This window comes from Sorex araneus, chromosome X, assembly GCF_027595985.1.
Source record: "Sorex araneus isolate mSorAra2 chromosome X, mSorAra2.pri, whole genome shotgun sequence".
Lineage (NCBI taxonomy): Eukaryota > Metazoa > Chordata > Mammalia > Eulipotyphla > Soricidae > Sorex > Sorex araneus.
In genome coordinates, this window is record NC_073313.1 from 150,870,174 (window position 1) to 150,885,817 (window position 15,644).

Consider the following 15,644-nt stretch of genomic DNA (forward strand, 5'->3'; position numbering starts at 1 on the left):
AAAGTGTGGGGTGAGAGAACCCCACCATTCCACCCCCCGCCCCCTCCCCCACACACTACCTCTTTTCCCTGGTGGGCGAGGGAAAGGGAAGGGAGAGGAGGAGGAGAAAAGAAGAGACCGGGGGAAGGAGCGTAGAAAAAAAGAGGGAGGTGAAAGAGAGGGAAAAGAAAAGAGGAGGGGGAGGTGGGGGAGAGAGGGAAGAAGGGCAGAGGAATGAGAAAGATGAGAGGGGGCCAAGAGGGGAGAGTGGGAGGAGACTCAGAAGGGAGAAATGCGAGAGGGGAAAGAGGTGATACGGGGGCGAAAGAAGGAACAGAGAGGAGAGCGTGAGAAGGGAAAGGGAGAAGTTACGGAGAGGGACTGGGAAAACAGTGTGGGAGCGAGAGAGATCGTGAACAAGCCAGAGAACTCGTGAGAAACTGGCGGATGGGCCCTTCGGAACTACCGGTTCCGGAGTGCAGTGCGGCGCAGGCCCCTCGCTCTGCCTGTTCTCATTGGACGAGCGCGGACTTTCCCAGGAGGCCTCGCGCGGGCGGGGCGCTTTACGCGGAAGCCGTTGGCGTCCTGTCCCAGCCTTATCTGGGCGCCGACTGTTGCCGGTATCCCGATCGTCAGTGCCGAGCCGTGCCTCTCCGCCCTCGGCCCGTGCGCGCTCACGGGGTTCCGGACAGGTAAATGGAACGGGGTGTGATCGGCGGCAAGTGGGGAAACGACCGTGAGGGAGGGCAAATGTGTTGAGGGTAGATGTTGGGTGGAGGAAGGAGGTAGCGCAAGGGTGACTTGGGCTTCTTGGGTGTCAACAATTCCAATTGACTGGCAGGTACAGTTTTGGTAAACTGCGTTCTGTGCCGTTTAAAAGGCCCTGAGCTAAAGAGTGTCAGAATACGTCACTTATTACAGGGCGGAGGAAATGTTGACTTTCCCTTCATTTGTCTTCTGTGAAACCTTTCTTTTAATCGCTTGAGATGACTTGATTCTTTAGCTCCCATCTGTGTCCTTGTTTCTATGATGACGTCACTTTCTGCTTCAACTCCTACTTCTGAGCTCCTTTGTAAGCTTTCTGTACACCCTTCTTTCTCCACCTTGTGTAGACAGCCCTCTTCCTCAGTTCCGAAAGGGTTAATTACTCGGCGTCAGGCCATTACGTTGTTAATCTTATTGGCCAATGTTTAAGAAACTCTGTCCATTACTCTTTGGCAAGTGATACATATCCCTCGCCCATAAACCTCAAAACAATCACTTACCAAGTTAATTTCTCTTTACGTTACTAATTGCTCTCAACTCCCTGTGCCTACATTGTCCTATGATCACAGGATACGTTTATGTTTTTGAGTGCATAATAATTGTTAACTTAAAGGTTGCTTTTAAGTTTTTATCTGTTTCTAAAATAAATACTCTCTCGTTTAGCCGATAAAATTTTCCTTACAATCGAAATTCCAGAGAACAAGTATGTACTAAGCTCTGAGATGTTAAAAACCAGCAGACCCGCTCGTTATGTTTAATAAAACATATTGAGTGACTAATAGATCCTAGAGACTTCTAAATGCAAGACATATACCTGAAACAAGTTAGAGAACTCTACTACTTGTGACTTACATGTCTGTATGTGTGTGAGGTTTGACAGGGAAAATCAAGATGAATATTGTGGGGTGGCTAATACAAAATAGAACAGGTAGTTTTCTTGAAAGACTGGGCTCCAATTTCAGAAAGAATAATTGAATTGGATCTCAGAACATTACCTAAAAAGAATATTCGTAATTATCACCAAGAGTAGTCTAGCTCTGTGACCCGACTTCAAGCTTTTCATAAACACCGTTTCTTTTTGTTTGTTACATGAACTTTCTTCATTCTTCTGCCTCCAGAGTTATTAAATCACTATTTCTTGGGCTTATATCTTAGACTCAAGCAGGAGAGTTGGTGATAGGATTAATCTCAGTTTAACTTTTTAATTTTACTAAGGAGATAATTTGGTATTCAAAATATCTTTCCACCTCTTACTGAATATAAAGTTATTTATCACTTACAGTATATTTGAAACCTGAAACATGCTTATCATTCATTTATTCAACAAATGCTTGAACGAATATTATATGCCAGGCACTATACTCAGTGTTGGGAGCCTTGTGAGGGTAAAATTGGTACTTTGACCTCTCTTCCCAGGAGAAATAATTGTAACCATAATGGAGGAAATTTCCAATACATAGGACACCTGAATTCATTTTTTTCTTCATTTGAGGTGAGAAAATTATAAAACTTTTAAGGATTCTCCTCAAGAGTTGTGTAGATTCTTATTCATGTACACTTTATTGCATATTCTTGCTTTTGGTTTTTGTTTAACATATTGTAGTGTAGTTTTCTTAAAATAAAGGTCCCTTTATACTGATTTTTACCTCCAGTGCTTACTGCAATGGCTGCCATAAAGTAAACCCTTAGAACATATGTTGTACTAAACTAGGAGTAATCCAAATGCCCTTATCTGTACAAGACCTTCCTTATAAAAGTTCATTAGATGTTTTTCCCTATGCCTTCTTAGTCACTAAATATGGGCCATTTTATCCCAGACTAGGTTACATCCCCTAACCTGCTCTCACTTCTATATCTTATTTTGTTCAGTAGCTGCAAAATACTTCAAAATGAGTTCAAAAGCTTCAAAATGAGTTTCTATTCCAAACACCTTGCAGTCCCCTCCTCCATTGAGTTTAATGAGCCAGTTTAATAGTATGCTCCATGATCCTGGGTGGAGAATTTAATGTCTGTTGTGTATTTTCTGTGAAACATTCTGTTAATGAACTTTTGCATGGATTAACATAGTACATCCCCATAGAATTTTTTTATTTTATTTTGCCTATTACTGTGTGCTTTGTGATCAGTTAAGTCTTCCATATTTTGGTTTTTTTTAATATTTGCACAACATTTACTCATACAGCACACCATTTATTATTTGGTTTCCACTTGGTACCAACACATCTTTGAGTATTTTCCCCCTTAGTTTGAAATAATTGATGTTAATGGGTCTTTCTGGCACACTGTCATTTCCAGAATGTCAGAAGAAAGTCTCAATTCTTAAAAGTTTTTTTCCTATGCAGATATCTTTCAGTTGTAAATCTAGAAAGAAGATCAATTTTGAGACAGGGATTGGCTCAAACTCAAGTGGCTGTTTTGCATGTGTGAGCTTTGGTTTAGATCCCCAGCACCAAAAACAAATGAACAAACAAAACTGTAAATTTTGTTTTCATCATTGATTAGAAGCACACCAGGAATACGAGAGTGTTTGAGTTATCTATCCTTGTCACTATGAATCTAGAATGTGCCCTCATAAGAACAGTCAAACATGCTTCTAAGACATTAAAAATTGAACATTGTCATTTCGTGGAACTCATAATACAAATGCATCACTAAATTGTGACATGACTCATTCATAAGATTTATGCATAGATGATCATAATACTTATGTACATTTTTCATGTTATCAAAACAAAAATAAAGATTTAACACTTTTCTCAACACATGAACTTAATATGGCCATTTCTCTATAGTTTCTTGAAACCATCTTCAACTATTTGATGCCTCCACTGAGAAGTGTTTGCACTATTTGCTAGGCTAATAATTATTTTTTAAAAATACAGATAGTTCCTGACTAGCAGATATGTTCCAAAATTTCCTGTGTTAAAATTATTGTGCATATAGGTATATCACCTTCTAAATAGAATAAACTGACCTTTCTAAGGTCATGCTGTTAAAGGTTGCCTTTTTGCCTTTTTGACCCTCAGCTTTAAGGATAAGCCCCTGAGTAAAGAGATGGGATGGAGGTTTTTAAGGTGAGAGGAATATAAGTTGGAATGATGTGAATATGGGCAGAATGGAGAAGAGTAGTTTTGGAGGAACAATGAGTTTCTCAGCTGAGAATTTGTTGTAATCTTTAAAAAAAAAAAAAAGAAATCTTGGGGCCCAAACGATAGTACAATGGGCAGGACATTTGCCTTTCTTGCAGCCAACCTGTGAGGGTCGGTCCCCAGCATCCCATATGGTCCCCCGAGACCGCCAGGAGTAATTCCTTAGTGCAAAGCCAGGAGTAACCTAGGCATCACCAAGTGTGCTTCCCCACCCCCCCCCAAAAAAGATGTGTTGAATACTGACCCCTGGAGCCTATGAATGTGACCTTATTTGGAAATAGGGTCTTTTAGGTATAATTAAGATATAAATTCAAATAAAATCATCCTTGAGTTAGCGTCCTTAAAAGATGTGCAGAATACTGTGTGAAGATGTGGACACACATAAGGAACACCAAGCTATGATTTAAGTAGAGATTTACGTGCTGTAGCTGCAAGCCAAGGAATACCAAAAACTTGGAAGAGAAGAATTCTCCCCTACATATTTCAGAGGGAGCATGGCCCTACCGGTATCATAATTTTAGATTTCTGGACAGATTTAAGATAAATTTGTTATTTTAAGCCATACATCTTTGGTGCATTGTCATTGTAATTGTAGAAAACTCATACAGTGTCTTAGCAGACATGATGTAGAATTGGGATTAATGCTCTGGGATCAGGAAAAGCAGGAAAGGCGTATGCAAGGAAGCTGTGAGGAACAGTGTTGAAATAGGGCTTCACTTTATATTCATTGTCATTTTGCCTCTTCTCTGGCTTATATTTTCATTCTTTTTCTTCTTGAATAGTACCTTATGTTTATATAGCACTTGACAGTTTTTATGCATTTGCATACTAATAATAATTAGCAGAGCCACGATATCTGACTTTTAGTATTTGTTTTCAAATTTATTTTACTTAGTGTGATTTTATAAATGTGTTTACAATAGAGTTTCAGGCATACAATGTTCCAAAACCTTTTTCTATTATGCCAATATTTTTAATTGATGTCATTCAAGATTAGTAGGCTTTTAATGATATCAAAATAAAAATACAGAATATTAAAAATACTCGTTGCAGGGCTGGAGTGATAGTACAGTGGGTAGGGCATTTAACCTGCACCTGGCTGACCCACATTCAATCCCAGGCACCCCATATGGTCCCTGGAGTCCACCAGAAGTGATTTCTGAGTACTGCCAGGTGTGGCTCAAAAACAAACCAAAAAATTAGTTGAAGTTACTTCATGTCAGTTCATAATGAAATTGTGGTCCATTAACACTAAATCGTTTTTTGTTCTTCTCACCCAACTCAGGTATCTTTTTTAAGCTTTTAAGGTTGCTACTTTTTCACCTGTCACAAAACCATATAATTTATTTTCTTTTCCTCTTTCTCTTTATATTTTTGTTCTGTTACATAACATTCTCTTTGATCCTAACCAGTGACTTCCTTCCTTATAAAATTCAGTCCGATTTTACGGTCCTCATACTATGCATCACTGAGCAGTGAGCACATCTAATTGCTGACACTTGTTCTTTCTTGAAAATCCCTTTCATTTTGGCTTCCAGGTTACCATACTCTTCTGGCTTTCTTTTTTGGTCCTTGTTTATCATTTACCTTCACCTCAACTATTATACCTCAGTTTTAACTTCAGTTTTTTCACTCCTTTGATTGTGTCATTGGGTTTTTTTCCCCCAAGGGAATATATCTGTAGCAAATAAGTCATATACAACATGGCGGGTCTGGATGAACTTTTGATAAGAACACAAATGAATCCCTGTGGAACTGTAATGTTTTGAGGTCAGCTAGAGGACAACTAAGTAATAAAACAGAAGGCACATTCAAAAACAGTTCAAGAAGGAGGGTTAAACAGTAGTGTTGCCTGTTCCTTTGTGGTTAAATAAAGTAAAAATGGAGAAATGAACAGAGAACTTTACAATGTAAATGTTGTTAGTGACCTTAACAGACCTGTTTTTTGTGGAATGTTGAGGGGGAAATGCCAGATTACAGTAAATTAAAGATTTGGTAATTAAACCATGATGCCCAAAAGTAGAGAGAGAGAAGGAAGGTGCCTAGCACAGAAGCTGGGAATGGGTTGGGGTGGGTGGTAGGGATACTGGGGACCTTGTTGGTGGAAAATGCGCACTGGCAGAGGGATGGGTGTTCGATCATTGTATCACTGAACTCAGTCATGAAAGTTTTGTAACTATCTCACAATGATTCAATAAAAAAGGTTTAGCATTTTAAAAAGGTAACAGTACATAGAGAAGCACAGTGTGTAAATTGTTTTTTGAAGAGATTGTGTAGTACCTGAGGTATATTACAATCAATGTAAACTTTTAGAATCAAGAGCTATAATACAAATAAAGACAATTGGAAACTGTAACCTGATACTTATGTATAAGGAGAAATCCAGCAAGAAGATGGCTGAGGACATAACCCTAAAGAAACTCTTATTTAGGGAGGAATGAAGAAGAGATACAGGTTTGGGTCATTTCCACTGTTTCTATTATGTAAGTTTTTATATTAGAGGCAGAATACAGGTTGGGGTAAAACTGTGAATTATAGTACCATACTTTCTGTATTTAAATCCTAGGTTATTGCTTTATAGCTCTAAATTTGGACAGACTAAGTCATTTGTAGTTTCTTCATCTATAATGTAAGTATAATATATAATTTCTTTAATGTGCGGATTAAATGAGTTAATAATTGTAAAGTGCTTGCTTAATGAAAACAGTATCTGGCACATAGTAGCATTTTGTAACTCTTTTGGATATTAGTACTGTTTGTATGGAATTTTTGAATCTAACTTCTATTGAACTATTTTCCTAGGATAAAGTTTCAGGATTAGAGTACTGCATTCAAGGATGAAGGCATTTTTAAGTTCTCAATTATCTTATGTTCATTATTTTTCAAGTGATGCCATCAGTTTATGCTGTATAACTGGTAAATGAAGACTATCTATTAATCTGACGTATATAGCATACATTTTATGTGTCTCTATACATGTATGCATTTCAGCCTCATTTAGTATTTAAGTTTGTATAAGACTGACCGTATTAAATCTATTAAGTTTGTTACATTTAATGTTATAGCACCTCCATCAATAGCAGTTCTAGGTAGATATTGGTGAATAATAGTAGGTTACGTTTTGAAAGATCATATAAAATAAATATTTTAAATTTTTGTGTATTTTTTTCTTTGATAGATTGACGCCATGGCCATTCTGTTTGCTGTTGTTGCAAGGGGAACCACTATTCTCGCCAAACATGCTTGGTGTGGAGGAAACTTCCTGGAGGTGACAGAACAGATTCTGGCTAAGATACCTTCTGAAAATAACAAACTAACATACTCACATGGCAAGTGAGTTCTGCTCTGCATGTGGTAGAGGGCTGAAGGAAATGAATATTGTTAATTGTAACCATCTGGTTGAAACTGGAAGATACCATGTTGAGTGAAATTAGCCAGAAGGACAAACATAGGATGATCTTACTTACCTGTGGTATAAAGAATAACCGGACGAGGAATGTAGTATAAAGAAGATGTGGTTAGATCACTCTTGACCCTAGAGTACAAGGAGGAGAAGAATAGAGAAGGAAAGAAATTGAGAGACAACGAAGATGAGAAGGGAAATAATGGAGGTAGAGGAGACAGGGGCCTTGGATATACCAGTGATATAGGAGAGTGGCATTGCTATTTATCTAAATACAGATTCAACAACATTGAAAACATGAAATCTGAACTACAAATACCAAACTTTGAAATGTGTCTGTCAAGGTAATAGGCAGGGGTGGAGTGGTGAAAGGGGATGGGAGAGACAAGAGGGAGCATGTGAACCCTGGTGGAGGGAAGATGATACTGGTAGTTGGATCAGTGTTGGAATATTATATGCCTAAGACTCATCTATGCATAAAAAAATTGTCACCAGAACAATAGAAAACTAGGAAAAAAATCTTCTTAGTAAATAATATAGAAGAAATGACAGAACAGTAACTTTCACCAGCTTTGAAAATATCTGGTTAGGTTTATCATAACTTGATACTAATATTTTGAGGGAAGATTCAGAAGTTTTACATGTAAAATGACTGTGCTATACAGCTCTAGGATATGCAACACTTGATGCAGATAAGATAAATAAGATTCCTTGGTTCATTCTTTCATAAGTATTTGCTGGGTATTTGACTGTTACCAGGCACTTTTCTTCATGCTGAGGTTATAAGAAGAAATGCAGTGTTTGCCCTCTTAGAGGTATAGTTTAATGGAGATAGTCAAATTTGTAGATAATTATAGAAGATTGGGAGTAGGAGGATATATTTTCGGTATGAGGATGGACTTCTAGATAGATATGGTAAGCAGGCATGAAATCCTAGGAAATATTTTGGTGGTTCTCAGTGACTAATGGCCAGTGTGAAACTAAATTTAGGGAGATAGAGAAGAAAAATCATGTAGGACCACATAGACCTTGATAAAAAAATTAAACTTTACGCTGCATATTGGGAGGATATTGAAGATTTTCAGTGGTGATTTGACATGGTCAGGTTTTGCTTTAGAAAGATCACTCTGGTGGCTGGGTTGGAGAGGACATAGAGGGAAAATTGTAAAAATCAGTTTAAGGGGCCAAAACTTTCTTCTAAGTACTTAAAAAACTTGTTCTTATCTCCTTAGTTCTTAGCTTCATTTTCCCCTCACCATGTATCCCAGTGTGTAGGGACATCAGGATCACTTCAGTGCATATGGTGACATGTTTGAAATCTCAACCTTGTACTTGCCAGGCAAATGCCTTATTTAAGTCATTGAACCATTTTCTGGGTATCTTTAGTTTGTCTCAGAAAGAAGTCCTTATTGCCTTCCAGGGCTAACTGACTCCTTGTCACTGTCACTGTCACTGTCATCCCGTTGCTCATCAATTTGTTCGAGTGGGCACCAGTAGCGTTTCTCATTGTGAGAATTACTGTTACTATTTTTGGCATATCCAATATGCCACGGGTAGCTTGCCAGGCTCTGCCGTGCGGGCACAATACTCTTGGTAGCTTGCCGGGCTCTCTGAGAGGGGCAGAGGAATTGAACTCGGGTCGGCCACGTGAAAGGCGAACCCCCTATCGCTGTACTATCGCTCCAGCCCAACTCCTTGTACAATATAAAATTTAATCTAAGTTGCTGTTAGCAGAAGACCCCCAAAATAGAGTGTTAAATGAGATATCACAAAGTCATATGGTTCAGGATTGCTGGCTTGCTCTGCCATTTTCAGGTAGTGCTTTCCAGCTCTGGCCAAGATCCGTTTTGCAGTTCTTGTTTCCTCCATGCTTGCCCATAAATCACCTCACCCTCTGTTGTTAAGAATCTTCTAGTTCAATTTTATTGTTCATTTAATAGTTTTGTAGCTAACCTAGAGGGACAGACTTGTTACTTGTTATTTCTATATGTAAGGCTATATGGTCATTTAAAGTGCTGAAGCGGAATATCATGATACAACTTACCTTTGAGTCTCACTTCTGAGTTACCCAATGATCTGGCTATGCTGTTCTTTCTGAGCAGAGACTATGCCTCCTCTCTGCATGAGATGGCCCCACGCATTCATCTTATCGCTGGACCCAACTCTAAGACTAGAGAGTCTGGGTAATACACAGAGCTCCCCATCTGGCCCTGGAGTGCCTGCTGTGGCCTACTGATCAGAAACTCACAGGCATGTGTATGTTCCCTGTGCGCCCCCACAACCGAACAAACAGTGATGAAAGAAAACACTACCTCAATGGAAGTTACAAGTTCCTATTTAGAAAATGGCAGAACAGAAAAGTCTGGAGTTGCTGTTTTTAGCAGTGTTCAAATAACTACTTCACAAGCACCTCTAAAATTGTTGGCCTAAGAGTGCTCTGCTTTAGTATAGGAACTTTTCCCTCTTTTCTCCCAGCTGCTTAGTTTTCCAGGAGGACCTTCCTGGTCCATTGTCTAACATAGCTACATCTAAAGTGAGGGTTGGATCGTGGATCAGAGCTGCAAGTTGTATAGGTTCTGTGACCTGTTTCTTACCAGTGTAGTATAGGAGCTCAAAGGTGGTTTTAGGGATCAAACAGTCCAAGCTTCTTGTGAGATTAGTGTCATTGTTTCTTCAAACAATTATTTGGCTTGGGAGTGGAGAGATAGTATAGTATGTAGGGCGCTTGTCTTGCATGCAACTTAACCTCAGTTTGATCCCCAGCTTTCCGTGTAGTTTCCCCAAGTCCTGCCAGGAGTGATCCCTGAATGAAGAGCCAGAAGTGAACACTTCCAGTGTGGCACAAAAGTCCCACCCCCCAGAATTAATGTATTTCTAGTCAGTCACCAGGAAAATACCCATAGAAAGCCTACAGGAAGTAGAGTCTGAAACTTCAGAAACATATAGGACTTCTCTGACAAATACTTACTATTGTCCTACAGGAGGTATTTCAATTCTTTCTTCCTCTTCTATCCTCACTTGTCACAGTGATTGTTCAGACCTTCATTTCTTATAGCATCTCCTATTTTTTTTCTGCTTTTAGACTTCTCCCCATAAATCTATATTTTAGATTTAAATATCACTGTGTCACTGTCACTGTCATCCCACTGCTCATTTATTTTCTTGAGCGGGCACCAGTAACGTCTCCATTGTGAAACTTCTTGTTACTGTTTTTGGCATATTGAATACGCCACGGGTAGCTTGCCAGGCTCTGCCGTGCGGGCGAGATACTCTTGGTAGCTTGCCGGGCTCTCTGAGAGGGGCGGAGGAATTGAACCCGGGTCGGCTGAGTGCAAGGCAAACGCCCTACCCACTGTGCTAATATTCCAGCCCAGATTTAAATATAAATCTATATTATAGATTTCCCCCATAAATCTATATTTCATATTTCTGTGATCACATAATTTGCTTAAAATACATTGCTTTTAGAATAAAGTCCAAACTTGGCCTAGAGGTTTTTTTTCTATATCTGACCCTTCTTTCTGTATCTCTGTGAAACTCCTTGCCATTCCCTGACTAGCTTGATATTTGGAATTTGGTCGATTTTTTTCCATGCTTTTGCATATTTGAATGTGTGATCTCTGGGCAACTAGGGAGACCCTGTACAGCTCGCTCTCTCTCGCTGCTTGTGTTCAGTGGACTTGGGCCACTTCCCCACCTGGGACAGCCAGTGCCATGAGCGGACAAAGGAGAAAACTAGGGCCACCAGGCTGGTTGATCAGTTGCCATTTATTCCATTCTCCCCACGTACCTGTTCCAGTCTCACCAAGCTCCTCATTCTAGTCTCACACTGTCTCTCATCCTAGTCTCCTCCTGTCTCTCCTGCTCATCTCTCCATGCTCCATCTCATAGCCTCATCTCTCATCTCTTCACGCTCCTGCATCCTTCCCCTACATTCTTCTACCTCTGTCCCCCTTGCTAGTCTCTGTGCTCCATCTTGCTGTCTCTCTCTAATCTCTCACCAACTCCCCAGCATTGGGGGTAGCACAATTAACATATGAAAGCCCTTCTTCCACTCAAGAGCAAAATACCATTTAGGGGTGTTTCTCCTCTCCTTAGTCCTATAACTTAATTAACATCTTAATTCTACTTCTTTTGTTTTTATTATTTTATTTTATTAGTGAATCACCGGAGACAAAGTCACAGACTTACAGGTTTTCATGCTTACATTTCAGTCATACAATGATCGAGTGCCCATCACTCCACCAGTGCCCATTTTCCACCACCAATGGTCCCAGCATCCCTCCCACCACCCCCACTTTGTCCCCCTTCACCCCACCCTGCCTCTGTGGCAGGGCATTCCCATTTGCTCACTCTCTCTTTTTGGGTGTTGTGGTTTGCTACAGAGGTATTAAGTAGGCATATTGTTTGGTCTATAGTCTATTTTCAGCCTGTATGTCCCATCCCTGTGGGCCCGCCTAGCACCCTTTGCTTGGTGATCCCTTCTTTATCAGAGCTGCTTCTTCACCTAGCATGTGAGGTCAGCTTCCAAGCTGTGGAGTACTCGATACTTATCTCTACTATTCTTGGGTGTTAGTCTCCCATTCTGTTACTTTATATTCCACAAATAAGTGCGATCTTTCTGTTCTGTCCCTCTCTTTCTAAATCATTTCACTTAACATGATACTTTCCATGTTGATCCACCTATATGCAAATTTTATGACTTCATCTTTTCTAACAGCTGCATAAAATTCATTGTGTAGATGTACCAAAGTTTCTCTAACCAGTCATCTGTTCTCAGGCACTCAAGTTTTTTCCAGATTCTGGCTATTGTAAACAGTGCTGTGATGAACATACAAGTGCAAATGTCATTTCGACTATACGTTTTTGCCTCTGGGATATATTCCCAGAAGTGGTATTGCTGGGTCAAATGGGAGCTCAATTTCTAATTTTTTGAGAAGCGATCATACTGTTTTCCAAAAGGGCTGAATCAGTGGGCATTCCCACCAGCAGTGAAGAAGAGTCCCTTTCTCCCCACATCCGCGCCAACACCAGTCACTTTTGTTCTTTTGGATGTGGGCCAGTCTCTGTGGTGTGAGATGGTATCTCATTGTTGTTTTGATCTGCATCTCCCTGATGATTAGTGATGTGGAGCATTTTTTCATGTGTCTTTTGGCCATTCGGATTTCTTCCTTGAGAAATTTTCTTTTCATTTCATCGCCCCATTTTCTGATGGGGTTAGATGTTTTCTTCTTGTAAAGTTTAACCAGTGCCTTGTAAATCCTTGATATCAACCCCTTATCTGATGGGTATTGGGTGAATATCCTTTCCCACTCTGTCGACTGTCTTTGTATTCTGGTCGTTGTATCTTTTGAGGTACAGAAGCTTCTCAGTTTAAGATAGTTCCCATTTGTTAATCACTGTTTCCACTTGCCTGGTCAATGGCGAGTCCTCTTTGAAGATACCTGTAGCTTCAGTGTCGTGGAGGGTTTTGCCAACCTTGTCTTCAATGTACCTTATGGATTCTGGTCTAATGTTGAGGTCTTTAATCCATTTTGATCTGACTTTTGTGCATGGTGTTAGGTATAAGTCTACATAAAACCTCAAATATATGATCATCTAATCTTTGATAAGGTAGCAAGAAATGTAAAGTGGAGCAAAGAAAGCCTTTTTAACTTAATTCTACTTCTTAATATTAGATATTTTGTATGGATACAGCAAGAGATGCTTTGAGTTTGTAGGGTGGCTCCCCTGGGGAAATCTCGCTATAGATCTCAGACTACAGTGCTCAGGCCAGATTAATCTTTCCTAATGCTAGCAGGGTCCTACTCCATTTATTACTTTTGGATCATGACAGAATTTGTCCATTATCATGCTCTTAACTTATAGTTAAGTATTATGGCACTTTGGACTGGCCCATTTTAATGACAAGAGTTGTCACTGCTTACCCGGGGTCCATCCAGTCCCTCGTTGGAACCCTGCTTTTGGGGTGCTTGGAAGTAAGGACAACTGAGACTTAAGTTGAGAGAACAGATGCCCAGGGGGTGAATATCATTCAGAGTCAATTAACTACCAAGTTACAAAAACATAGCATTAACTATCTTCCTGTGTCTATACAAAAAGGACATTGCTCTGAATTAACTATGCAAAGGACTTAAGAAGAGAAAAGCAATATTTACACAGAGCACAAAGAAAGAGGTTACAAATAAACAGAGGAATAGGAGCACTGTGGTGGGAGTAATGTAATAAACATAAGCTCCCTGTGGCAAGGCAGAAAGGACAAACCAATGTTATCCTACAGTCCCCCTCATTATCTTTGTAATAAACTTTTGCTAATTTTGAAGTCCTTCATTAAGTACTTTATTTGTATATTCAAAAAATAAATTACAAAAGGGCCATGGTGGCTCTCTCTCTCTCTCTGTCTCTCTGACAAACCAATGTTATCCTACAGTCCCCCTCATTATCTTCGTAATAAACTTTTGATAATTTTGAAGTCCTTCATTAAGTACTTTATTTGTATATTCAAAAAATAAATTACAAAAGGGCCATGGCGGCTCTCTCTCTCTCTCTGTCTCTCTGTCTCTCTCTCGCTGCCTGCTTTCGGTGGTTTCAGGCCGCTTCCCCGACCCTGGGGAGATCAATGGCAAAGGGAGGATGAAGGAAGGAACAAGGGCCAGGCTGGTTGGTGTCATTTGCAGTTTATTACAATCTCATCTCCATTCTCTTCTCATTCTCCTTCTGCTTCTCTCTCCCCATTCTACTTCCTTCTCCTTCTGGATCCCCCAGCCCACTCTTATAGCCTTAGTTAAATCCCAAATCATGAGGGGTTGGGGCTTACACATAGGTGTGGTCACAATCAACAGAGGTAAAGTCCTTCCTTCAGGGGAAGCTTCTTCTAGGACAGATTCTCATCCAGCAGGACACCCGCCGAAGAGTGGAATCCCATGGTTGTGTTTATCCTCTCCTTGTCCAGTAAACATATAAACATTCATAATATTAATCATTTTTATGGGCACAGTAAGAGATACATTTAGCTTATAAGATTGCCCTCGTGGGGCTGTCTTGCTAAAAATCTCAGACTACAGTGCTCAGGCCAGATTAGTCTTTCCTAACCCTAGCAGAGTCCTAATCTCATCGTTACTTTTTTTTTTTTTTTTTTTTTTTTTTTTTTTTTTTTTGCTTTTTGGGTCACACCTGGCGATGCACAGGGGTTACTCCTGGCTCTGCACTCAGGAATTACCCCTGGCCGTGCTCAGGGGACCATATGGGATGCTGGGATTTGAACCCGGGTCGGCCGCGTGCAAGGCAAACGCCTTACCCACTGTGCTATCTCTCCAGCCCCTCATCGTTACTTTTTGGATCATGACAGAACTTGTCCATGACCATGCTCTTAACTTATAGTTGAGTATTGTGACGTGTTGGCCTGGCCCATTTCGATGCCAGGGTAGCTCACAGCTTGCCCTGGGTCCATTCAGTCCCTCGTCGGGACTCTGCTTCTGGGGTGCTAGAAACTAAGGGGAGCTGAGGCTTAAATCAAAAAAGCAGATGCCTGGGAGTGAATATTATTCGGAGTCAATTAACTCCCAAGTTACAAAAGCAGCATTAACTGTCTAACTGTGTCTACACAAAAAGGACATCGCTTTAAAGTAAACTATGCAAAAGATATAAGAGGAGAAAAGCAGTATTTAACTTACAATATAAATTCAGTGTCCTTGGATCTGACCTTACAAGTTAACAGAATCTGATTAAGGGGAAAAGGTAATAGATGGTTGGGGAAGAGAGCACAGAGAAGAGTTTACAGATAAACACAGAGAAATGGGAGTGACTTGGGAGCACTGTGATGGGTATAACGTGATAAACCTAAGCTCCCTGTGGCAAGGGAGAAAGGATAAAGCAGTGTTATCCTATACTTTATGAACTATCTTTTTGATTCTTCTCTCCTTCTAGAGTCATTCTGATTATTTTCCTTCTCACAGTATATACTCCCTTATTTTCTGAGTAACTCCTTAACATGGTTTGGAAAAATTCTTCAAGATCTCCCCCTGCTCCTTTCCTTGTTCTTATATGTGACTGCCCTACATTTTGTCTTTCAGTTATACTTAGCTAAACATCTGATTTTGTCTTCCTGAATTTATGGAATCCCATGATCTCCAAAAGTGGATCAGGCACCCCCATTTATGTGTATCTCCATAGAACCCTATGTTTATTCATTGTATTCGACTTATACTGTATAATGACTGAAGTCTATTTTTCATCAGTCCCAGATGGGAGGCTCTTTGATGGCTGAGACCATTCTTGACATCTGAGTGTGGTTTATTAGAAACAAGTTTTATGGGAAAAAATATGACTTCCATCTTGGACAAGTAATT

At 40.0% G+C, this 15,644-nt stretch overlaps 1 protein-coding gene across 1 annotated transcript in view; it reads left to right on the plus strand.

Annotated features, from left to right (window-relative positions):
* The first annotated feature begins 366 nt into the window (after window positions 1-366).
* Window positions 367-15,644, plus strand: part of VAMP7 (vesicle associated membrane protein 7) — a 74,651-nt gene continuing 59,373 nt past the window's right edge. The window contains 3 exon segments of the mRNA XM_055123048.1: window positions 367-671; window positions 2,161-2,236; window positions 7,072-7,226. Of these exon segments, the coding sequence (XP_054979023.1) occupies window positions 427-671; window positions 2,161-2,236; window positions 7,072-7,226 (476 nt within the window). The 5' untranslated portion in view covers window positions 367-426.